Source organism: Nerophis ophidion, linkage group LG06 (genome assembly GCF_033978795.1).
Source record: "Nerophis ophidion isolate RoL-2023_Sa linkage group LG06, RoL_Noph_v1.0, whole genome shotgun sequence".
In the NCBI taxonomy this organism is placed as follows: domain Eukaryota; kingdom Metazoa; phylum Chordata; class Actinopteri; order Syngnathiformes; family Syngnathidae; genus Nerophis; species Nerophis ophidion.
Genome location: NC_084616.1, coordinates 78706833 through 78733137, shown reverse-complemented (window position 1 = coordinate 78733137; position 26305 = coordinate 78706833). Strand labels below are relative to the sequence as shown.

Here is a 26305-nt window from a genome sequence, read left to right as displayed (position 1 = left end):
TTAAAGACCATATACAGTACACTTCATTGCACATGTATCCCTATATCAATTATTATTTATAATTCCATGAGTTTTGCGGTGGCACAGGCACGTCCGTGTGCTTTTTATAGACACTCAAACATGCAAAACGGTTCCCTTGGCTCGTTAGTGCGTGCTGATTTTAGAAATAATGTACACTTCACTGCACATGTAATACATCACCATGTTGCTGAACATGTTATAATTCTAGGAGTGTTGTGTTTCAGCAGCAGAGGCGTGGATTCGCTCTTTAATAATGTTCCCAGGGCTCTGTGTACGTGCAGGCTGGTTTGAAAGATACTGTACATGTCATTGTACGTCTTAAGTATATCAAAATAAACATAATAGGAGGTGTAATGCCACCAAGTCAGCTATCTTTGTTCTTTTCAGGCTTCTGATTGGACAAAATGTGCATGACAGCAAGTGTATGTGTTTGTTTGTAGGCAGTTTTAAAACTACACTTGTGTGGATGGAGATTGTTTTAATGTGTTTTGAAACTCTCCATGTTTGTGTGGACTTGGCCGAAGTCCGACTTGCTCGTGAGAAGCACCGCAAAGTAACAGAAATAAGGAGAAAAAAATAATCTCTGTGCTAAATGTGCAGTGTCAGTATATTTTGGTTTAAGATGAGCCCAACAACACGGACGAACAAGCTCGATCGAAGAGTGAATTTGTTGGAAAGAAAGTGACGGCAAGATAACAGAACAAACCACCCTTTCTTTGTTTATTTGGAAACTTGCAAACACTCACATAGACGCTCTTCTTGACTTTCAGTATGCAGCAGAGTAATCTATCATGGGCTGAAATTCAACCTGCTTTTATAAAAAAAAAAAAAACATTGTCCTAATTTAAACTGTGGTAAAGTAAGATTCACCGATCTGTTTCTCTAATTTAAGACACACAAATTTAGGCGAATCCTTCATGTTGGCAGGGTAGTGTTTCATATAAATATGGACACAAGATAATAAACACACAGACATTAGGGATTACAGAACCGACATTTTAAACAAGTTAGAAAAATAAAGCTACTCACTGTGTATTGTCAACATTAGAGGTTCAGGTTTGACACACAATAAGACAAAATATGCAGTTAATTATCTTGCTAACACCTACCTTTTCTTCTTCTTTTCACATAGGGAGAGGAGTTGCTGCCTCTAGTGGCCAAATGTGTGAAATACACTTTCACACGCTCAGAAACTGTCAAATATGAAGAAAATAAAAAGGTGTTAATAAGTTAAACAGCGGCAACTTATAATCATTGCAATCTTTGTTAGAACTTGGAACACTTTGTTGCTTCACATTCAGCCTTTGTTAGGTTTTTAAAGACTAAAAGTTAGAATTATTTAGCAACAGAGTGTATCTACTGTACAAGAATCCACAGTCGCAACAAATATTGACTTTTAGTATTCAGCAGAAGTTCAACCTGCTTTTATTTAACAATAAAAAAACATGTTGCTAATTTAAACTACAGTAAAGTTATAAAGAGATTGTCATATTCACCAATAACTTGGAATGTGCCAACTGGACTGTAATTTAAGACTTACACATTTAGGCGAATCCTTCCTCTGGCAGGATAGTGTTTCAAATAAATATGGACACTAAATAATTTATTGAAATACAAAAGCAAAGTTACTCACCGTGTATTGTCAACATTTGAGGTTCAAGTTTGACACACAATAAGACAAAATATGTAGCTAATTAGCTTGCTCTTCTTCTTCTTCTTCTTTTTCCTCATAAGGAGAGGAGTTGCTGCCTCTAGTGGCCAAATGTGTGAAATACACTTTCACACGCTCAAAAACTGTCAAATATGAAGAAAAAGACAGTGTTAAAATGTTATAAACCAGGGGTCACCAACACGGTGCCCGCGGGCACCAGGTCGCCCGTAAGGACCAGATGAGTCGCCCGCTGGCCTGTTCTAAAAATAGCTCAAATAGCAGCACTTACCAGTGAGCTGCCTCTATTTTTTTACATTGTATTTATTTACTAGCAAGCTGGTCTCGCTTTGCTCGACATTTTTAATTCTAAGAGAGACAAAACTCAAATAGAATTTGAAAATCCAAGAAAATATTTTAAAGACTTGGTCTTAACTTGTTTAAATTATTTTATTTTTTTACTTTGCTTCTTATAACTTTCAGAAAGACAATTTTAGAGAAAAAATACATTTAAAAAAATTATTTTAGGATTTTTAAACACATATACCTTTTTACCTTTTAAATTACTTCCTCTTTTCTGACAATTTAAATCAATGATCAAGTATTTTTTTTTTTTTATTGTAAAGAATAATACATATATTTTAATTTAATTCTTCATTTTAGCTTCTGTTTTTTGGAAGAAGAATATTTGTGAAATATTTCTTCAAACTTATGAATAAAATTCAAAAAAAATATTCTGGGAAATCTAGAAAATTTGTAGACTCAAATTTAAATCTTATTTCAAAGTGAATTTTAACTTATTTAAATAGAATAGAATCAAAATTTTAAAATCAATCTTAATTGGGAAAAATGACTAATGATGTTCATAAATTCTTTTTTTTTTTAAATTTTTTCAAAAAATATTCAAATCAGCTAGTTTTTCTCTTAATTTTTTTGGTTGAAATTTAATTTTAAAGAGTCGAAATTGATGATAAACTATGTTTCAAAATGTAATTTTCCTTTTTTTTTTTTTCGTGTTTTCTCCTCTTTTAAACCGTTCAATTATGTGCTTTTTTCATCATTTATTCTCAACAAAAAACCTTCCGTAAAAGGAAAAAAAATGTACGACGGAATGACAGACAGAAATACCAATTTTTATATATATATAGATTTATCTATTAAAGGTAAATTGAGCAAATTGGCTATTTCTGGCAATTTATTGAAGTGTGTATCAAACTGGTAGCCCTTGGCATTAATCAGTACTCAAGAAGTAGCTCTTGGTTTCAAAAAGGTTGCTGAGCCCTGTTTTAGGGATTACAGAACAGACATGTTGAACAAGTTAGAAAAATAAAGTTACTCACCGTGTATTGTCAACATTTGAGGTTCAAGTTTGAGACACAATAAGACAAAAATGTAGCTAATTAGCTTGCTCTTCTTCTTCTCTTTTCTCATAGGGAGAGGAGTTGCTGCCTCTAGTGGCCAAATGTGTGAAATACACTTTCACACATGTCAAATATGAAGAAAAAGACACGGTGTTAAGATCTTATAATCATTGCAATCTTTGTTAGAACTGGGAACACTTTATTGCTTCACATTCAGCCTTTGTTAGGTTTTCGAGGACTTAAAGTCAGAATTATTTAGCAACAGAGTGTATCTACTGTACAAGAATCCACGGTCACAACAGTTAAAGAGAGCCACCTTGCATCCACGCTACAGGAAGCACTAAAAGGTTTATGTACAAATTCAATGCTTAAGCAGTACCGAATATTTAAAAAAATAAAAATAACAATTACAGTGAATTTGACTTTTTTTTAAAGGCCTACTGAAATGAGATGTTCTTATTTAAACGGGGATAGCAGGTCCATTCTATGTGTCATACTTCATCATTTTGCCATATTGCCATATTTTTGCTGAAAGGATTTAGTAGAGAACATCCACCATAAAGTTGGCAACTTTTGGTGGCTAATAAAAAAGCCTTGCCTGTACAGGAAGTAGCAGACGATGTGCATGTGACGTCATGGGTTGTGGAGCTCCTCACATCTGAACATTGTTTACAATCATGGCCACCAGCAGCAAGAGCGATTCGGACCGAGAAAGCGACGATTTCCCCATTAATTTGAACGAGGATGAAAGATTCGTGGAGAAGGAAAGTTAAAGTGAAGAACTAGAAAAAAAAAAAGACAGGGTGGTGGGAGTGATTCAGATGTTATTAGACACATTTACTAGGATAATTGTGGAAAATCCCTTATCTGCTTATTGTGTTACTAGTGTTTTAGTGAGATTATACTGTCGTACCTGAAATCAGAGGGGTGTGGTGACTGCCAGTGTCTCTGAGGGAAACCACGGAGGAGGCAAGAGAGTCGGAGCTGCCTCTTTTTACACGAGGAACAACGCAGGCTCTGCTCATGTCTACGGTAAGAGGCAACTTATTACCACAATTTTCCGGTTGACATGTGGTCGGGAACCATGTTAGCTTGACCGCTCTGTTCCATAGTAAAGCTTCACCTTCGGGAATGTAAACAATGAAACACCGGCTGTGTTTGTGTTGCTAAAGGCGGCCGCAATACACCGCTTCCCACCTACATCTTTCTTCTTTGACGTCTCCATTATTAATTGAACAAATTGCAAAAGATTCAGCAACACAGATGTCCAGAATACTGTGAAATTATGTAGGGATGCACCGATTAATCGGTAACCGAATATATTCGGCCGAATATGGCAAAAAAAGCCACATTCGGCCTTCGGTGGAATGAGTTAAAAACAAGACTGAATAGTGGCGTTTGACGCAATTTTTTGAGGCAGTGACGTTGGGATATGTTGTGTACCTGTATAAGTGTATGAGGTTACAAGCACACACTTAATTGAGATTTACTTGAGCCTCTGTTTACATTACTAGCCTGTTGTGTAGGCTACCTGTATAAGTGTATGAGGTTACAAGCACACACTTATTGAGATTTACTTGAGCCTCTGTTTACATTACTAGCCTGTTGTGTAGGCTACCTGTATAAGTGTATGAGGTTACAAGCACACACTTATTGAGATTTAGTGGGGCCTCTGTTTACATTATTAGCCTGTTGTGTAGGCTACCTGTATAAGTGTATGAGGTTACATGCACACACTTATTGAGATTTAGTGGGGCCTCTGTTTACATTATTAGCCTGTTGTGTAGGCTACCTGTATAAGTGTATGAGGTTACAAGCACACACTTATTGAGATTTACTTGAGCCTTCTGTTTACATTATTAACATATCTACTTTTGCCAAAAGGACAATAATTCCTTTGTTGTGGGTTTATCCACTTTAATGCACTTTATTTATTTTGGAATGCATGTTTTGTTTGAAGGCCTAATATAAATGAAAAACTTTGTGCTTTTTTTGAAAAGCAAAGGCTACCGGAATATTAAAAAAAATTCAATATTCAATAAAAAATTACTTTATTTGAAAAACATGTCTAAATATTTATTCTAGGCTATTTATGCAATATTTAAAAAATTGTGAAAAACTGCATTCATTATTCGGCCTTTGCCCAAGCGATTAAATTTTATTCGGCTTCGGACACAAATTTTCATTTCGGTGCATCCCTAGAATTATGCGATCAAAGCAGACGACTTATAGCTGGGATCGGGCTGGAAAAAAAATGTCCGCTACAATCCGAGACGTCACGCGTACGCGTCATCATACCGACGTTTTCAACAGGATACTTAGTGCAAAATGTAAAATTGCAATTTAGTAAACTAAAGCGGCCATATTGGCATGTGTTGCAATGTTAATATTTCATCATTGATATATAAACTATCAGACTGCGTGGTGGCTAGTAGTGGCTTTCAGTAGGACTTTAAGTCACAGCAATATAACACACGGTAAAAAAAAAAAATTATTAGAAAAAAAATTCATTTTTTTTCCTTAAAAATAAAAAAAGTACCAAATGACATGGAAAGGGGCGACTAAATCAACATACGCTTACAAACATAAGCAATTAAATAAATACAAACAACAAATAAATAAAATTTTAAATGCTAAAGAGCCAAAGGTACCTTCATCAAGCTATGGTAAAACAACGTAAAAATCAGCTGTTTTTGCTCGAAATATAAACCACATTTGCAGCACAAATGGGGGTGGGGGGGGGGGTGGGGGTGGGGGGATAAAAGCAGTGTACTTTGGCACGGAGGTGCTTTGTGCTAAATGCGACAAGAAAAAGCGGCGTCCTAGAAAAGCCACACGCAATAACCCTTCACAAATAAAAACAACTTTTTAAGACAACCCTTCACGCCCGTCGTTATGATTTCCAAAATAAACCTGAAAAACAATGAATAAAAATAGCTTAACTTTTTAACAGGGGGGAGAAGGAAGACTGATGAGTTTAACAGATTTCACACGGGACGGATTGTTTTTGGGGGGGGATTTTGTGCTAAACAATGAATCTGATAGATAATTGATAAGAGAATGTTGTGAGTAAGAATGATTGAAAGAAGCTAAAAGCTGATTGTTAAGCAGGCGGAGAGTTCCTTGTAAGACTTAAGTACCAGTACGGGAGCCCCTCAAGTCCCTTTTTCACCTCAACTGCGACTAGTTGCTCTTTTGAGGACTTTTTGCAGGAATGTTCAGTGTTGTCCTCCATCCAGATCCACCAAGGACAAGTGAGCAGTCGTCCCTTTGACACAACAAGTCGTCTTCTTTGTGCGCCACAAAAAAAATAAAAGCCTTCTTTTTTTCCTATTTTTGTGTATAAATGGTTCCGTTTTCAAGGAGGCTGGGATCTTTTTTTTTTCCCCTCTTCAACGTCTTTGTGGCGACAGGGAGAAAGTATGGCGAGGCGTGTGAGGTCATAGGTCGAGGCGTGTGAGGTCATAGGTCGGTGACTTTGTTTTCCACGGCGGCAGCGATCTGTTGCAGGCGGTAACCCAGCTGCATCTTCTGGGCGGTGCAGTCGTCCTCCAGGGCGGTGATGATCTGACGGTGGACACAAATGCTTATTTGAAAGATGGAAACATCAAATAAATGGTACAACACTTTAAGTCAGGGGTGTCAAACTCATTTTAGATCGGGGGCCACATGGAGAAAAATCCACTCTGGTCAAAATCACGGCACGATAACTTCAAAATAAAGACAACTTCAGATTGTTTTCTTTGTTTAAAAACAAAACAAGCACTTTCTGAAAATGTATAAATCATGATGTTGTTTGTTTGTTTTTTACACTTATAATAATCACGGTTAACAGTATTCTATCTTTATTTGTCGTTATTTATACCTTCTGTATAAATTATGTGATAATGTTCATTGATCAACTCCATCCATCCATCCATTTTCTACCGCTTATTCCCTTCGGGTCGCGTGGGGGCGCTGGTGCATATCTCAGCTACAATCAGGCGGAAGGCAGGGTACACCCTGGACAAGCCACCCCCTCATCACAGGTCCAACACAGACAGACAACATTCACACACTAGGGACCATTTAGTGTTGCCTCTCATTGGTGTTCATTTTCAATACATCAAGATAAAAAAAATAATATCACAATAAAATTACAAGATGTTTTAATGTAGTTTTCTCATTTTCCTCGACTTGTGCACGAACATCACGTGGTTTATTTTATTGTTTTACATATGTAGCATAATCTACACAGAATTGCTATTGCAACATCTGGTGGACACATTTAGAACAGCAGTTTCTTTCATTCCAAAATTTCAGCTCATTTTTATACTTAGCAAACTCAACCCGTGGGCCAGATTTAACCACACAAGCTTGCAACATTGTTTATCAACTCTGTCTGCTCTCATTTTCTCGCACATTTCACCCTCGGATGTTCTGTGTACTTACACTCTGTCCTCCTCCTGTCTAGGCCTGCGGTGTGTGTGTGTGTGTGTGTGTGTGGTACAAACAACATACATTTCCACACTTCTATTAGCCCCGGGTTCAGTGGACCCGGACATCTTATATGTAATATAAATGTGTAGGGGGGGTGGTCATTAAATATGTATTCTCATATATGTTCTTCACAGAAAATGAGCCAAAGTCAGTGAGTCTCAGTTTGAAAAAAATAATGAATTGTATAATTTTTCTTTGAATAAAAAATGAAAAAGGGTCCCACAGACCAGAAGAGCACACAAGGGTGTTATACTGTACTTTCCAAATGTACGCTCATGCTTAAATGGACGTGCCACTCACTTGATCGTAGTACTTGTTGATGTACTTGTACAGCTCATGCAAAGCCACCAGGAAGTTGACCTCCCCTGCATAGTTCTGTGTCGGAGCAGAGAAGAAGCATCATGGAGGTGAAAGAGACGCATTGCTTGCCATTCATTATTCATCCTCAAGTCTTGCATAGCACTCAAAAGGAGGAGGGGGGAGGGGGGGCTAACACACAACAACAACAACAAAAAGCCCGTGGATAATTCATGGGGGTCGTATGTAAGAAAACCATCTGGAGACACGGCAAGACGGGAAGGTAACGTACACGGGAGAGTTCAGCGAGAGCAGAGTTCATCTCCTGGTCGCTGGCTGAGATGGTCTGGCGGATGTCTGCGTAGTACCTGGAACACACAAATACACGTGATATTGATAAACCTAACAGACTGTTTCAATGTAGATCTAAAACAGGTCACACACTGTTGTGGGACGACCACTACACTTTAAAGGCCAACTGAAATGAGATGTTCTTATTAGCGTTTAACAATCTATGTGAAACCTTTCAATCCGGTTTCAGGGCAAATCACTCCACGGAGACAGCCCTCGCAAAAAGGACTAATGATCTATTGCTAACGATGGATTCTGATGCGTCATCTATGTTGCTGCTCCTCCATCTTAGCGCTGCTTTCCATACCGTCGATCATAATATTTTATTAGAACGTATCAAAACACGAATTGGTATGTCAGACTTAGCCCTGTCTTGGTTTAACTCTTATCTTACTGATAGGATGCAGTGTGTCTCCCATAACAATGTGACCTCGGACTACGTTAAGGTAACGTGTGGAGTTCCCCAGGGTTCGGTCCTTGGCCCTGCACTCTTCAGCATCTACATGCTGCCGCTAGGTGACATCATACGCAAATACGGTGTTAGCTTTCACTGTTATGCTGATGACACCCAACTCTACATGCCCCTAAAGCTGACCAACACGCCGGATTGTAGTCAGCTGGAGGCGTGTCTTAATGAAATTAAACAATGGATGTCCGCTAACTTTCTGCAACTTAACGCCAAAAAAACGGAAATGCTGATTATCGGTCCTGCTAGACACTGACCTCTATTTAATAATACAACTCTAACATTTGACAACCAAACAATTAAACAAGGCGACACGGTAAAGAATCTGGGTATTATCTTCGACCCAACTCTCTCCTTTGAGGCACACATTAAAAGCGTTACTAAAACGGCCTTCTTTCATCTCCGTAATATCGCTAAAATTCGCTCCATTTTTGTCCACTAAAGACGCTGAGATCATTATCCATGCGTTTGTTACGTCTCGTCTCGATTACTGTAACGTATTATTTTCGGGTCTCCCCATGTCTAGCATTAAAAGATTACAGTTGGTACAAAATGTGGCTGCTAGACTTTTGACAAGAACAAGAAAGTTTGATCACATTACGCCTGTACTGTATATACCTTTATATACATATATACATACATATATACCTATACTGTATATACCTTTATATACATATATACATACATATATACCAATACTGTATATACCTTTATATACATATATACATACATATATACCTATACTGTATATACCTTTATATACATATATACATACATATATACCTATACTGTATATACCTTTATATACATATATACATACATATATACCTATACTGTATATACCTTTATATACATATATACATACATATATACCTATACTGTATATACCTTTATATACATATATACATACATATATACCTATACTGTATATACCTTTATATACATATATACATACATATATACCTATACTGTATATACCTTTATATACATATATACCTATACTGTATATACCTTTATATACATATATACATACATATATACCTATACTGTATATACCTTTATATACATATATACATACATATATACCTATACTGTATATACCTTTATATACATATATACATACATATATACCTATACTGTATATACCTTTATATACATATATACATACATATATACCTATACTGTATATACCTTTATATCCATATATACATACATATATACCTATACTGTATATACCTTTATATACATATATACATACATATATACCTATACTGGCTCACCTGCACTGGCTTCCTGTGCACTTAAGATGTGACTTTAAGGTTTTACTACTTACGTATAAAATACTACACGGTCTAGCTCCATCCTATCTTGCCGATTGTATTGTACCATATGTCCCGGCAAGAAATCTGCCTTCAAAGGACTCCGGCTTATTAGTGATTCCTAAAGCCCCAAAAAAGTCTGCGGGCTATAGAGCGTTTTCCGTTCGGGCTCCAGTACTCTGGAATGCCCTCCCGGCAACAGTTCGAGATGCTACCTCAGTAGAAGCATTTAAGTCTCACCTTAAAACTCATCTGTATACTCTAGCCTTTAAATATACCTCCTTTTTTGACCAGTTGATCTGCCGCTTCTTTTCTGTCCGGTCCGATGACCATGGATGAAGTACTGGCTGTCCAGAGTTGAGACCCAGGATGGACCGCTCGCCTGTGTATCGGTTGGGGACATCTCTATGCTGCTGATCCGCCTCTACGCTGCTGATCCGCCTCCGCTTGGGATGGTTTCCTGTGGACGGGACTCTCGCTGCTGTCTTGGATCCGCTTTGAACTGAACTCTGGCGGCTGTGTTGGAGCCACTATGGATTGAACTTTCACAGTATCATGTTAGACCCGCTCCACATCCATTGCTTTCGGTCCCCTAGAGGGGGGGGGGGTTGCCCACAATTGAGGTCCTCTCCAAGGTTTCTCATAGTCAGCATTGTCACTGGCGTCCCACTGGATGTGAATTCTCCCTGCCCACTGGGTGTGAGTTTTCCTTGCCCTTTTGTGGGTTCTTCCGAGGATGTTGTAGTCGTAATGATTTGTGCAGTCCTTTGAGACATTTGTGATTTGGGGCTATATAAATAAACATTGATTGATGCATTGATTGATTAAACGGGGATAGCAGGTCCATTCTATGTGTCATACTTCATCATTTTGCCATATTGCCATATTTTTGCTGAAAGGATTTAGTGGAGAACATCGAGGATAAAGTTTGCAACTTTTGGTCGTTAACAAAAAAGCCTTGCCTGTACCGGAAGTAGCAGACGATGTGCGTGTGACATCACGGGTTGTGGAGCTCCTCACATCTGAACATTGTTTACAATCATGGCCACCAGCAGCGAAAGTGATTCGGGCCGAGAAAGCGACGATTTCCCCATTAATTTGAGCGAGGATGAAAGATTCGTGGATGAGGAAAGTGAGTGTGAAGGACTAGAAAAAAACCAAAAAAAAAACTAGACGGCAGAGCGATTCATATTTTATTAGACAGATTTTATTCTGGAAAATCCCTTATCTGCTTATTGTGTTACTAGTGTTTTAGTGAGATTATATGGTCGTACCTGTACAACCTGAAAGTCAGAGGGGTGTGGCCACAGGTGTGGCGACCGCCCAGTGTCTCCGAGGGAAGCCACGTTTCTCGATGAGGCAAAGTCAGCTGGTGGGGCCAGGCTGATATATTATTTTTTTTCCCCCTCCTCCACGATGGAAGCATCCGACGGTCAGGGGCGGCTGGTGGGAGGAGGCAAGAGAGGAACGACGCAAGCTATCCGCTCATGTCTACGATAAGAGCCGACTTGTTACCACCATTTCCTCACCGAAACCTGCCGGTTGACATGTGGTAGGGAACCATGTTCGCTTGACCGCTCTGTTCCTTAGTAAAGCTTCACCGTCATCTTTCGGGAATGTAAACAAGGAAACACCGGCTGTGTTTGTGTTGCTAAAGGCGGCCGCAATACACCGCTTCCCACCTACAGCTTTCTTCTTTGACGTCTCCATTATTAATTGAACAAATTGCAAAAGATTCAGCAACAGAGATGTCCAGAATACTGTGGAATTATGCGATGAAAAGTGACTACTTATAGCTGTGAACGATGCTGGACCAAAATGTCCTCTACAATGCATGACGTCACGCGCACACGTCATCATACCGCGACGTTTTAGCAAGATACTTCCGCGCCAAATTTAAAATTGCAATTTAGCAAAATAAAGCGGGCGTATTGTCATGTGTTGCAATGTTAATATTTCATCATTGATATATAAACTATCAGACTGTGTGGTCGCTAGTAGTGGCTTTCAGTAGGACTTTAATGTTTGTTACTTCCTATATTGTACATACTGTTACACTATTGGATATTGCACTGGTACTGTATTTGACTACTGTACTTCTACTTGCACTGATACTTCCACCACAATATTGTGCAACTTAATTGTCTTGTAAATAATGTACAACAGAGCTATTCAAATGTTTGTATTTAGTGTATTAGATTCTGCAACCAGTGTTTGGATCCCACTGTACGCAATATCTGTAGAGCATGGAAAAAAACATTTCACTGTGGTGTACTCTGAATAAACTTTGAACCTTGAACCCACACAAGAGTGGTACTACTCAGTGGTCCAGTGCTTAGAGTGTCCGCCCTGAGATGGGTGGGTTGGGAGTAAAGATGTCAGATAATATCGGCCAATAAATGCTTTAAAGTCCTACTGAAAGCCACTACTAGCGACCACGCAGTCTGATAGTTTATATATCAATGATGAAATATTAACATTGCAACACATGACAATACGGCCTTTTTACTTTACTAAATTGCAATTTAAGTTCATTTGAATTCCAGCATTTCGTTTTTGTTTAATTTGCAGCCAGTCCGGTTTTAGTTTTGTTTTGCATAGCCATCCCTAGGCTTCAATGCCTTTTCTAAGCGGCACTCGCCTTTGGTTTATTTTTGGTTTAAGTGTTAGACACCTTTTTACCTGCAGGCTGTAAGTCTTTGCTGTCGTCCAGCATTTTGTTTTTATTTAATTTGTAGCCAGTTCAGTTTTAGTTTCGTTTTGCATTGCCATGCCTAAGCTTCAATGCCTTTTCTTAACGGCACTCGCCTTTTGTTTATTTTTGGTTTAAGCGTTATAGATACCTTTTTTACTTGCACACTGTAAGTCTTTGCTGTTGTCCAGCATTTTGTTTTTGTATATATTGCAGCCAGCTCAGTTTTAGTTTCGTTTTGCATAGCCATCCCTAAGCTTCAATGCCTTTTCTTAACGGCACTCGCCTTTTGTTTATTTTTGGTTTAAGCGTTATAGATACCTTTTTTACTTGCACATTGTAAGTCTTTGCTGTTGTCCAGCATTTTGTTTTTGTATATATTGCAGCCAGCTCAGTTTTAGTTTCGTTTTGCATAGCCATCCCTAAGCTTCAATGCCTTTTCTTAGCGGCACTCGCCTTTGGTTTATTTTTGGTTTAAGAATTAAATACATTTTACCTGCACGCTGCCTCCCACTGTAGTTTACATATTGTGATCATGACACGACGTGTTCCGGACATCTACAAAGCAATTAACTACCTGCTGCCACCTACTGATATGGAAGAGTATTACACGGTTACTCTGCCGAACTGTAGACCGTACCGACACCCAACAACGACACACCAGACTGTGTCTGACGGCACAGTGGTTGTTTGCTATGTAACAAAGCAGTGATGAGCAGTCTGCTGTGAGAGCATCCATGCATGCAAGCCTGGCAGACAGGAGTCTACACACACTGTCTGGCCCTGACAGATTGTCCCTGCTTCCACGGCACCGTGCCCCGGGGTGGGCGGCCTACAACATGTCCTACCTCTCCACCATCTGCTTGTAGCGCGGGATGTCTCTGGCGTACAACAACTTGTTGATGGGGGAGTCCTGCGTCGGACACAAATTGGAAAAACGTGACCAACAGGTGGAAGATCAAGTAGCAGCTCCTTAAGATTGTGGGGCGGCCATTAGCTCACCCGTCCCAGTTTGTGGTCGGCGATGGTGCAAGAGTCCATAAAAGTCTGGGCAATGACAAACAGCACCGCGTCCACATGGTCCGACGTCTGCACGTTGAAGATGAACTGCGGGTTCTTCAGGATGTTGATCCAAAATCGCAGCGGCAGACTGTTTGGTGCCGGAAAGAGACCCCAAGTCATTACGTTTCAAAAGGAAAATACGGTTTTTCACACACACATATATATATATATATACTGTATATATATATATATATATATGTGTGTGTGTGTAGTCACAATGAAAAGTGTACATACACCTGTAAAGAACATCATGTCATGGCTGTCTTGAGTTTCCAATCATTTCCACAACTCTTATTTTTTTGTGATAGAGTGATTGGAGAACATACTTGTTGCTCACAAAAAACATTCGTGAAGTTTGCTTCTTTTATGAATTTATTATGTCTCTACTGGAAATGTGCTGGGTCAAAAGTATACGTACAGCAATGTTCATATTTGCTTACATGTCCCTTGGCAAGTTTACCTGCAATAAGGCGCTTTTGGTAGTCATCCACAAGCTTCTGTGCACATTTTTCACCACTAAATTCCTGCAGTTCAGCTAAATGTGTTGCTTTTCTGACATGGACTTGTTTCTTCAGCATTGTCCACACCTTTAAGTCAGGACTTTGGGAAGGTAATTCTAAAAACCTTCATTCTAGCCTGATTTAGCCATTTATTTACCACTTTTGAGGTGTGTTTGGGGTCATTGTCCTGTTGGAACACCCAACTGCGCCCAAGACCCAACCTCCGGGCTGAGGATTTTAGTTTGTCCTGAAGAATTTGGAGGTAATCCTCCTTTTTCATTGTACCATTTAGTCTCTGTAAAGCACCAGTTTCATTGGCAGCAAAACAGGCCCAGAGCATAATACTACCACCACCATGCTCAAATATTAACCAAATGTTAACCAAATATAATAAACATTGCTGTATTTTTCTTTTGACCCAGCAGTGAACCATAATAAATTAATAAAAGAACCAAACTTCATGAATGTTTTTTTGTAGAAATTATTGGAAACTCAAGACAGCCATGACATAATGTACTTTACAAGTGTATGTAAACTTTTGATTGCGACTATATATATATATATATATATATATATATATGTATATATATATATATACACACACACACACACACACGCACACACACACACACACACACATATATATGTACAGGAAAAACCTGCAAAACAGGCTTGTAGGGATGATATAGCCTCTTTTGTTTTTTCCTGACCTTACAAAAAAAGGGGATATTACTGAAAACATGTTTTTTGTATTGTAGCTTCTTCAAAATAGCCACCCTTTTCTCTGATTATTTTTCCGCATTCTCACAACTTACTCAGTGGTCTAATGGTTAGAGTGTCCGCCCTGAGATGGGTAGGTTGTGAGTTCAAACCCCGGCCGAGTCATACCAAAGACTATAAAAATGGGATCCATGACCTCCCTGCTTGGCACTCAGCATCAAGTGTTGGAATTGGGGGTTGAATCACCAAAAATGATTCCCGGGCGCGGCCACCACTGCTGCTCACTGCTCCCCTCACCTCCCAGGGGGTGAACAAGGGTGATGGGTCAAATTCAGGGAATAAATTCACCACACCTAGTGTGTGTGTGACAATCATTGCTACTTTAACTTTAACTTTAATCTCAGGGTGGACATTCAATATTTTGGAAAAAGGTTGTCATAAACGTTACTTAATTAATTAAAATGTTTTTTTTATTTATAAACATTCAATTACTTTCTTCTTTTCTTCATGGATCCAAGCTTTACCGCTGCCGGTATTTTTTTTCTATATTTTTCATGGCAATATTTTCAGAATGTGTTTGTTCTATTTTTGGCCAAAGCAAGACAAAGAAACAAATCTCAAGTTGTCTTTTTTTTTCAGTTTTAATGCCACGATTTTAATTGTCCGGCACAGATTTTCCTCCATGCGGCCCCTGAGCTAAAATGAGTTTGACATTCCTGCTTTAAAGTCCTACTGAAAGCCACTACTAGCGACCACGCAGTCTGATAGTTTATATATCAATGATGAAATATTAACATTGCAACACATGTCAATACGGCCGCTTTAGTTTACTAAATTACAATTTTAAATTTCGCGCGAAGTGTCCTGTAGAAAACGTCGGTATGATGACGTGTATGATGACGCGTGCGCGTGACGTCTCGGATTGTAGCGGACATTTTGTTCCAGCCCGATCCCAGCTATAAGTAGTCTGCTTTAATCGCATAATTCCACAGTATTCTGGACATCCGTGTTGCTGAATCTTTTGCAATTTTTTCAATTACTAATGGAGACGTCAAAGAAGAAAGATGTAGGTGGGAAGCGGTGTATTGCGGCCGCCTTTAGCAACACAAACACAGCCGGTGTTTCCTTGTTTACATTCCCCAAGGTGAAGCTTTACTATGGAACAGAGCGGTCAAGCCAACATGGTTCCCGACCACATGTCAACCGGCAGGTTTCGGTCAGAAAATTGTGGTAATAATTAACGTAGACATGAGCAGAGCTTGCGTCGTTCTCTCCTGCAGCTGTCAAAGAGGCAGCTGTGTGGCTTCCCTCAAAGACACTGGCGGTCACCACACCCCTCCGACTTTCAGGTACCATATAATCTCACTAAAACACTAGTAACACTAGTAACGCAGATAAGGGATTTTCCAGAATTATCCTAATAACATCTGAATCGCTCCCACTGCCCTCGCCTTTTTTTTTCTTCTATTCCTTCACTCTCACTTTCTTCATCCACAAATCTTTCATCCTCGCTCAAATTAATGGAGAAATCGTCGCTTTCTCGGTCTGAATCGCTCTCGCTGCTGGTGGCCATGATTGTAAACAATGTTCAGATGTGAGGAGCTCCACAACCCGTGACGTCACACGCACATCGTCTGCTACTTCCGGTACAGGCAAGGCTTTTTTATTAGCCACCAAAAGTTGCCAACTTTATGGTGGATGTTCTCTACTAAATCCTTTCAGCAATAATATGGCAATATGCTGAAATGATGAAGTATGACACATAGAATGGACCTGCTATCCCCGTTTAAATAAGAACATCTCATTTCAGTAGGCCTTTAAAGTGTCTTCTTTTTTTTCAGCAATGTTACGTCCGATTTTCTCGCATCCCCACAAATCTTTCCTCACCAGTAGTGCCTCCAAAACAGCGTGCTAGTTACCTATTGGTTTTCCAGATGTGGATGGTCTCCGGATCGGTGATGTTGTGATTCAGAGCCTGCTCATCCAACATGTCAAAAAAGTATTTGACAGCCAGGGGGACAGGACGGCTGGTGCTGAGGATGGCCGTGAACAAATCGTCCACAAACTTCTGCAGCGTGCCCTGAGGATGGTGAACGAAGAAGTAAATGTCAACGTCAGCAGAGAAGTACTACCGTATTTCCTTGAATTGCCGCCGGGTATATAGTATGCACCTGACTAGAATTACTGCCGGGTCAAACTCCTTTCTCAGAATAATTAGCGCATGCTTAGCATTACCGCCGGCTCAGGATTAACACCGGGTCGAACTTGTTTCGCCAAATATTATTTTTATTAGTGCATGTCTAGAATTTCCGCCAAGTCACTTCACCTGTCATCATTTTCAAAATGGAGGAGACTGATTTCAATCATTTGAAATCGCATAAAGAGAAGAAGATTAAGAGCTATTCAGTAGGATTTAAGGTCCAAGCTATTGAATATGCTAAAAAGAACAGTAAGCAGCTATGTTTTATTAATATACCGTAGCTGCGTGTGTCAAATATGAGTCATTAAATGACTCCCGCCTCCTGGTGGTAGAGGGCGCTAGTGATCCTTCTTGCGACTACTCGGCTGCAGAAGAAGTGACAACAAGCAGCAAGAGTGAGCAGCGATTGTTTATTTTTTCCTCTCGCTTGCACTTTTAACATGGAGGATTACATATCTAAAATAAAACAGTTTTCTAAACTAGACTTTCAATGGAAGCAGGAGGTAATAAAGGAAGATCTCCATCGAGACAGAGAGACTTTTAAAACTGAAGAAAGATAAGGAAGACTTCTATAAACAAGTTATCGATGCTTTTGATCAGAAGGAGCTGCACATGGACTTCATTTATAAGTAAAGGTAAGACCATAATAACGTTTTTTTTTATTAAATGTGCTTTTCATGATGGTATCCTTACATCACACTCAAATTTTTAAGCGCAGGCCTAAATTTACCGCATGCCTTTGGTAAGTGCCGGAGTGAGAAGAGGTTTTAAAATAATGAGCGCCCCGGTGGCAATTGAAGGAAATACGGTATGTGGCACATTACCTTCATGGAGAGAAGTCGGGTCAGGTAGATCTCGGGGATGGCCTTGGCTCTCTCGCCGCCCTTCTCCCTCACACTGCCCCTCCTGTGCTTGGGCAGCTCCGACTCCTCGCTGGCTTTCACCAGGTGCCATAACTTCACCCCTCCTTCCTCGCCGTCGTCCAGCATGGGAGTCTCTGATGGCGGGCGGGAAACAACACATCCAGCGTTACTGACGCCGCTTTCCTGCCGTCTCCTAACATCATGTCAAACAGCGACCTCTTCTGGTTATGTGGACTCACTGCTAGAATGTTCCGCAACTTACTCTCGCCAGGCATGTAGTCATGGCTGTCGTGGAGGTGGTTTTTGGTGTTTCTTGGGACAAGAGCGACCGTCGAGCCATCTGGGACCTACGCCCGACAAAAGGACACAATTCCCCTTTATATGAACATAACCCAAAACCAGTGGTGTAAATGCTAAATAAAAACAGAACACAATGATTTGCAAATCCTTTTCCACTTATATTCAATTAAATGCACCAGAAAGACAAGATATTTAACGTTCAAACTGGTAAACCTTGTTATTTTTAGTAAATGTTAGCTCATTTGGAATTTGATGCCTGCGACATGTTTAAAGAAAGCTGGCACAAGTGGCAAAAAAGACTGAGAAAGTTGAGGAATGCTCATCAAACGCTCATTTGGAACATCCTACAGGTGAACGGGCTGATTGGTAACAGGTGGGTGCCATGATTGGCTATAAAAACAGCTTCCAGGAAATGCTCAGTTATTCACAAACAAGGAAGAGATCGAGGGTCCCCACTTTCTCAACAAATGCCTGAGCAAATTAAATTTAAGAACAACATTTCTCAATAAGCTATTGCAAGGAATTTAGGGATTTCACCATCTACGGTCCGTAATATCATCAAAAGGTTGAGAGAATCTGGAGAAATCACTACAAGCGATGATATTACAAACCGTCCATCCCTCAGGTGGTACTGCATCAGAAAGCGACATCAGGGTGTGAAGGATATCACCACATGGGCTCAGGAACACTTCAGGAAACCACTGTCAGTAACTACAGTTTGTCGCTACATCTGTAAGTGCAAGTTAAAACTGGATCCACTTTGGACTGGGCTCTCACCGTTATGTCAGATCCACTATAGATTGGACTTTCACTGTATCATGTTAGATCCGCTCGACATCCATTGCTTTTGGTCCCCTGGGGGGGGGCGTTGCCCACATATGCGGTCCTCTCCAAGGTTTCTCATAGTCATCATTGTCACTGTCACCGACGTCCCACTGGGTGTGAGTTTTTCCTTGCCCTTATATGGGCTCTGTACCGAGGATGTCGTTGTGGTTTGTGGAGCCCCTTGAGACACTTATGATTTAGGGCTATATAAATAAACATTGATTGATTGATTGAAAAATCTATGATGCTAAGCGAAAGCCATTTATCAACAACACCCAGGAATGCCACCACCTTCGCTGGGCCCGAGCTCATCTAAGATGGAAAGTGGGAAAGTGTTCTCTGGTCTGACGAGTCCACATTTCAAATTGTTTTTGGAAACTGTGGTCGTCATGTCCTCCAGAACAAAAAGGGAAAGAACCATCCGGATTGTTCTAGGTGCAAAAATGAAAAGCCAGCACGTGTGATGGTATGGGGGTGTATTAGTGCCCAAGGCATGGGTAACTTACACATGTGTGATGGTATGGGGGTGTATTAGTGCCCAAGACATGGGTAACTTACACATGTGTGATGGTATGGGGGTGTATTAGTGCCCAAGACATGGGTAACTTACACATGTGTGATGGTATGGGGGTGTATTAGTGCCCAAGACATGGGTAACTTACACATGTGTGATGGTATGGGGGTGCATTAGTGCCCAAGGCATGGGTAACTTACACATGTGTGATGGTATGGGGGTGTATTAGTGCCCAAGACATGGGTAACTTACACATGTGTGATGGTATGGGGGTGTATTAGTGCCCAAGGCATGGGTAACTTACACATGTGTGATGGTATGGGGGTGTATTAGTGCCCAAGACATGGGTAACTTACACATGTGTGATGGTATGGGGGTGTATTAGTGCCCAAGGCATGGGTAACTTACACATGTGTGATGGTATGGGGGTGTATTAGTGAACAAGACATGGGTAACTTACACATGTGTGATGGTATGGGGGTGTATTAGTGCCCAAGGCATGGGTAACTTACACATGTGTGATGGTATGGGGGTGTATTAGTGCCCAAGACATGGGTAACTTACACATGTGTGATGGTATGGGGGTGTATTAGTGAACAAGACATGGGTAACTTACACATGTGTGATGGTATGGGGGTGTATTAGTACCCAAGATATGGGTAACTTACACATGTGTGATGGTATGGGGGTGTATTAGTGAACAAGACATGGGTAACTTACACATGTGTGATGGTATGGGGGTGTATTAGTACCCAAGACATGGGTAACTTACACATGTGTGATGGTATGGGGGTGTATTAGTGCCCAAGGCATGGGTAACTTACACATGTGTGATGGTATGGGGGTGTATTAGTGCCCAAGGCATGGGTAACTTACACATGTGTGATGGTATGGGGGTGTATTAGTGAACAAGACATGGGTAACTTACACATGTGTGATGGTATGGGGGTGTATTAGTACCCAAGATATGGGTAACTTACACATGTGTGATGGTATGGGGGTGTATTAGTGAACAAGACATGGGTAACTTACACATGTGTGATGGTATGGGGGTGTATTAGTGCCCAAGACATGGGTAACTTACACATGTGTGATGGTATGGGGGTGTATTAGTGCCCAAGGCATGGGTAACTTACACATGTGTGATGGTATGGGGGTGTATTAGTGCCCAAGGCATGGGTAACTTACACATCGGTGAAGGCACCATTAATGCTGAAAGGTACATTCAGCTTTTGGAACAACATATGTTGCCAACCAAGCAACGTTATCATGGACGCCCCTGATTATTTCAGCAAGACAATGCCAAGCCACGTGTTACAACAGTGTGGCTTCATAGTAAAAGAGTACTAGACTGGCCTGTGTGGCGCAATATGAAGCCTAAAATACCCGAACGGAGACCGCAGACTTTTAACAACTTAAGCTGTACATCAAGCAAGAATGGGAAAGAATTCCACCTGAAAAGCTTCAAAAATGTGTCTCTTCAGTTCCCAAACATTTACTGAGTGTTGTTAAAAGGAAAGGCCATGTAACACAGTGGTAAAAATGTGCAATGTGACAACTTTTTTGCAATGCGTTGCTGTCATTAAATTCAAAGTTAATATTTGCAGAAAAATAAGTAGTTTCTCATTTCAAACATTAAATATTCTGTCTTTGCAGTCCATTCAATTGAATATAAGTTGAAAATGATTTGTAAATCATTGTATTCTCTTTTTATTTACCATTTACACAACATAACAACTTCACTGGTTTTGTATAAAAAAAAAAAAAAACACAAAAAAATTTGAGTTATTATGCAAAACCAACTTTTCTTAACTATTGGGTTTTGTGTATCTTTTAGATCTGCTTAAGTCCCAACAATTTGAAATCAAACCACTGAGGCGTGGCAGGGATATTTATAAAACAATCTTGCCTTCCTTCATTCTTCCTCCAAACAATCTGTGTGGAATTTTCCCCAATAGTGACATCGCTCGATTCCAAAATTTGTAGTCAAGAAGCTCCTTATTTTTCTCTACCCTCACGCTGAAGGGCTGACTGGCTCGTACATGCACATGCATCCTCCGCTGTTGCCATGTTTAATACAAAGTAGCTTAAAGTTCGGACTTATATCTGTTAGCATACACCGTATGGAAGCGTCGAAAACTACAACATAGAGAAGACGGTGCAGGAATAATTGTATCCAAGTTATCACAAAACTTTGCGTTACATTGAGTTCAGCTCGCTTTGCGAGAGGAAAAACGCTGTCTTTGATCCTACCAAGCGGAAGGTTTGTAAAACTCCACTGTGTAGGATGGGGAGCGACATGAAGGCGTCGGTTTCTTTGATGTATTGTAATCCACAGAAAGATATTGTCTTGACCCGAAATCTACAAAGCGGAGAGGAAGCAGGACCTGACGGAAGCTCCATGCACCTTTTCTTTTAACTGTTTTACAGCCTTTCCTTTTAACTGTTTTTAATCAAAGGTGATGGCTGTTTACGACCCCGCACCCTTATAAACAGCTGTTGCTATGTAACCAAGGAAAGTCTAAATAAAAGAGGAGGCGCACAATTTTTCGTTAAAGCGTGGTGGAGACTCTACAAGAGTACAGCCCAGACGTTTCTCCTCAATTGAGCCAAATTTAATTCTGTCTCTGTTTAATTCCTTGCTACTTGTCTTTTTTAATAGATGTCATCATTGTTTGTTAACCTGACAAACACAGTCAAAGTGGAGGCACGTAAGTAAGACTTCCCACAAAATGGCGCATACTAAAGAGAGGGTCAGAATGTATCTTAAAAACGGTCTGTAAAACATAATCTGTGCAAAAGTTTGGAGCAAAGAACCAAAAATAAAGCAAATGGAGACGTTTTAAATGGAGAAAAAAACCTGCTTTAAAAGTCTGCTAGTGGTAGAGACCCCACTGACCTTGTAGTGCTGCAATGTATTGAGACGCTTCCAGGAGCCCTGCACCACCGAAGTCAGGTCCTCATCTGACAGGATCAGGTGACCAGCCACACCTGAGCGCCACTCTGGATAGAAAAATAATGACCGCCGTTTCTCCACATGCTGAAGTAGTTGCCTCTATTGTGTATATGTTAGCATCCTATTCTTGTTTGTTAATGTACATGTTTACTTGTTCATCTGATATTAGAAATGTATCTCACACAGCTGCTCAGCTTGCAAAGGGGTGGAAAGTTTCCGTTAAATCTACATATACATACATATATACACATATATATATACACATATATATATACATACATATATACATGCACACATATATATACAGCAGTGGTCCCCAACCACCGGTACCGGGCCGCCGATTGGTACCGGGACGCAGAAGAATTTTTTATTAATTTTTATTTAAAAAAAAATAAATAATAATATATATATTTTTTAATTAAATCAACATAAAAAACACAATATACACTTACAATTAGTGCACCAACCACAAAAACCTCCCTTTTTCATGACAAAGAAAAAAAATTAAAATAAAAAATACAAAAATAATATATATATACATACATGTATGTATATATGTACACATATATATATATATACATACATACATGTACGCATATATATATATATATATATATACATACATACATGTACGCATATATATATATATATATATATATATATATATATATATATATATATTTCCTTATGGTGTACAGCCCTTTGTTTTTCAACTCTGGTTGTTTTTAAAGGGCTTCATAAATAAAGTTGGTATGGTATTTTTTGCGGTCTACTTTATTTAGAAAAGTATTGAAAAGTCTCGAATGGTATCGGATTAAATACAGTTTTACTCCTGCTGATTTGTGCAAGTGTATATGTGATTTACTCCAGTGTACATTTGTACACATAGTCAAATGTAAACGGCACCATTTATTTCCCCTAGAACAAGAAAAAACTAGAGTAGCGTATATCCTTGAATAGGGTCAAATTTGTGATGTCACGAGTGACGCTTCCCCTGCCGTCATATTCAAAATGGCGAAGGAGTTATTTTTTGCTTTGACTGTGTGTAAAGCAGGGCTCTTGTTCCACAGCCGTACAGATCACGCTAATGGTTGTGATATAAAACAACTTCAACACTCTGTGAACCCACATTAAACGATGACAAACACACTTCTGGAGAACATCGGCCCTGCAACACACCACAAACGCAACACAACAACTACCCAGAATGCAATGCATCCATGACTCCTAGCTACACCATACACCCGCTGGCAACCTAACCCTAACCCCCCCATGCGTTGGTTGAGGTGGGCGGGGTTGGGGGCGCGTGTATAATATAGCCAAGAGTCACGGATGCACGGCATTATGGGTAATCCCAATGCTGCGTTTATAGTTTGCCACAGAGCCAATGCTCTCCAGAAATGTGTTTGGTGTGGGTTCACAGAGTGTGGCACATATTAGGAAGAGTTTTTAAGTTGTTTATATCACAAACATCAGTGTAAAAGGTATGGCTGTATTGCAATCTCGTATAAGAAGCAGCGAAATGCACGCAGACAGCATGGTGTAAAGGTGGGGGCGATGACATGCTGAAGAGCAGTGGTCCCCAACCACCGGGCCGCGGACGCAGAATATATATATATTTTTTAAATCACACTCAATTGTTTACTGCATGCCATTGGTAAGTGCAGGGGTGAGAAGAGGTTTTAAAATGATGAGCGCCTGCTTACTTTTACCACATGCTTTGAATAAGCGCAGGAGTGAGAAGAGGTTTGAAATGAATTAGCGCCCCGGCGGCTATTCAAGGAAATACGCTATTTTGTGTCAAGGACTGACCGAGGTGTAAGGAGTCGGCATGCGGCCTCCCGGTGATGGATGTCCCTTTCCAAGTTTGGTCCAGAAGTTTCTCCTTGACTTGGGTGATGGTGTCACAGTCCAGCACTTTAGCCGGCACCGTCTGGGTGGAGGCGCCTCCACTGGCTGCTGGCGTCACGACATTTAGGGTCTGGGTGGACACAATTGCCAGTGTTATTACGACACTAAACCCCAAAAGCAGTGAAGTTGGCACGTTGTGTAAATTGTAAATAAAAAGAGAATACGATGATTTGCAAATCCTTTTCAACTTATATTCAATTAAACAGACTGCAAAGACAAGATACTTAACCTTCAAACTGGAAAAGTTTGTTATTTTTTGCAAATAATAGCTCATTTGGAATTTGATGCCTGCAACATGTTTCAAAAAAACTGGCACAAGTAGCAAAAAAGACAAAAAAAGTTGAGGAATGCTCATCAAACACTTATTTGGAACATCCCACAGGTGTGCAGGCTAATTGGGAACAGGTGGGTGCCATGATTGGCTATAAAAACAGCTTCCAGGAAATGCTCAGACATTCACAAGAAAGGATGGGGCGAGGGTCACCCCTTTGTCAACAAATGTGTGAGCAAATTGTCCAACAGTTTAAGAACAACATTTCTCAACCAGCTATTGCAAGGAATTTAGTGATTTCACCATCTACGCTCCGTAATATCATCAAAAGTTTCAGAGAATCTGGAGGAATCTGCGTGTAAGCGATGATATTAGAGACCTTCGATCCCTCAGGCGGTACTGCACCAAAAAGTGACATCAGTGTGTAAAGGATATCACCACATGGACTCTGGAACACTTCATCTGTAAGTGCAAGTTACATTTATCAACAACACCCAGAAACACCACCGGCTTCCCTGGGGCCGAACCCATCTAAAATGGACTGATGCAAAGTGGAAAAGTTTTTCTGTGGTCTCACGAGTCCCATATTTCAATGTATCAACATTTATCACCCACAAAGGCCTCCTGGTACTACACTGGCCTGCCTGCAGTCCAGACACGTCTCCCATTGAAAATGTGCGACACATTATGAAGCCTGTTGAACAACTTAAGCTGTGCATCAAGCAAGAACAGGTAATAATTCAAAAATGTGTCTCCTCAGTTCCCGAACGTTTACAGAGTGTTGTTAAAAGGAAAGGCCATGTAACACACTGGTAAAAATGCCCCTGTGACAATTTTTTTGCATTGTGTTGCTGCCATTAAATTGTAAGTTAATGCAAAAAAATGAAGTTTCTCAGTGTGAACATGAAATATCTTGTCTTTGCAGTCTATTCAATTGAATATAAGCTGAAAAGGATTTGTTTTTATTTATGAATCACACAACTGCTTTTGGGTTGTCTACTCGAATAGTATCTACACGGGCGTGTGCTCTAACCAGGCTGCGGTACTCGACGTCCTCTCGTAGCAGACGGTTGTCGTTCAAGGTGTACTTGGCCTTTCCAGTAACTGCATCCACGGGCCCCTTGTCCACCTGGTGCTTTATAGCCCGGAACAGCATGTAGAAGGACTCGCCTGCCGATTCCTGACCAGAAATGAATACAGAGGTTAAATGATGTCCGAACAGAAAATACTGAGAATGTTGCAATTGACCCCACAGTCTGTGTGTGGTGGGAAAAAACAGATTATGTTTGGGTTCTTTATTTAGCCAAAACAAAGGCATTGACAGCTATAGGCAACCTCCTGATGTAGTCCTTATTACATCCACAAGATGGCAGCATCTCAACTTTAATGAATGGTCAGTCTCTTACCTGTTTGATTGCACTTCCTGTGTGTTGCCTTCACACCAGTCTTGTTTACAATGAACTCATCAATGGTATTACTGCTAAATAACGCTATTACAACATTGGTTCTGTTGTACATGAGATGTGCAATATAATTACTAATAAAATAC

General features: G+C 40.1%; 2 protein-coding genes across 10 annotated transcripts in view; both read right to left on the bottom strand.

The window, feature by feature from the left end:
* The window catches only part of si:ch211-220i18.4 (SRSF protein kinase 3), a 33791-nt gene extending 32018 nt beyond the window's left edge, over positions 1-1773 (bottom strand). For 3 of the 7 annotated variants that reach the window (XM_061904919.1, XM_061904922.1, XM_061904921.1), the window contains exons 1-2: positions 1655-1773; positions 1131-1214 (exon numbers count right to left, since the gene is read on the bottom strand). In XM_061904919.1, the coding sequence (XP_061760903.1) occupies positions 1131-1214; positions 1655-1670 (100 nt within the window). In that variant the 5' untranslated portion in view covers positions 1671-1773. Of the gene's footprint in view, positions 1-767; positions 824-1050; positions 1215-1654 lie in introns of those variants that run through there. The other 4 variants (XM_061904925.1, XM_061904924.1, XM_061904920.1 and 1 more) reach the window with 4 other exon arrangements.
* A 1418-nt stretch (positions 1774-3191) lies between these two features.
* The window catches only part of plxnb1a (plexin b1a), a 188147-nt gene continuing 165033 nt past the window's right edge, over positions 3192-26305 (bottom strand). For all 3 annotated transcript variants that reach the window (XM_061904912.1, XM_061904913.1, XM_061904914.1), the window contains 11 exons: positions 25790-25936; positions 24387-24555; positions 22518-22621; positions 18242-18326; positions 17941-18113; positions 16836-16996; positions 13637-13784; positions 13483-13547; positions 8099-8174; positions 7810-7884; positions 3192-6597 (listed from right to left, as the gene is read on the bottom strand). In XM_061904912.1, the coding sequence (XP_061760896.1) occupies positions 6493-6597; positions 7810-7884; positions 8099-8174; positions 13483-13547; positions 13637-13784; positions 16836-16996; positions 17941-18113; positions 18242-18326; positions 22518-22621; positions 24387-24555; positions 25790-25936 (1308 nt within the window). In that variant the 3' untranslated portion in view covers positions 3192-6492. The remainder of the gene's footprint in view (positions 6598-7809; positions 7885-8098; positions 8175-13482; positions 13548-13636; positions 13785-16835; positions 16997-17940; positions 18114-18241; positions 18327-22517; positions 22622-24386; positions 24556-25789; positions 25937-26305) is intronic.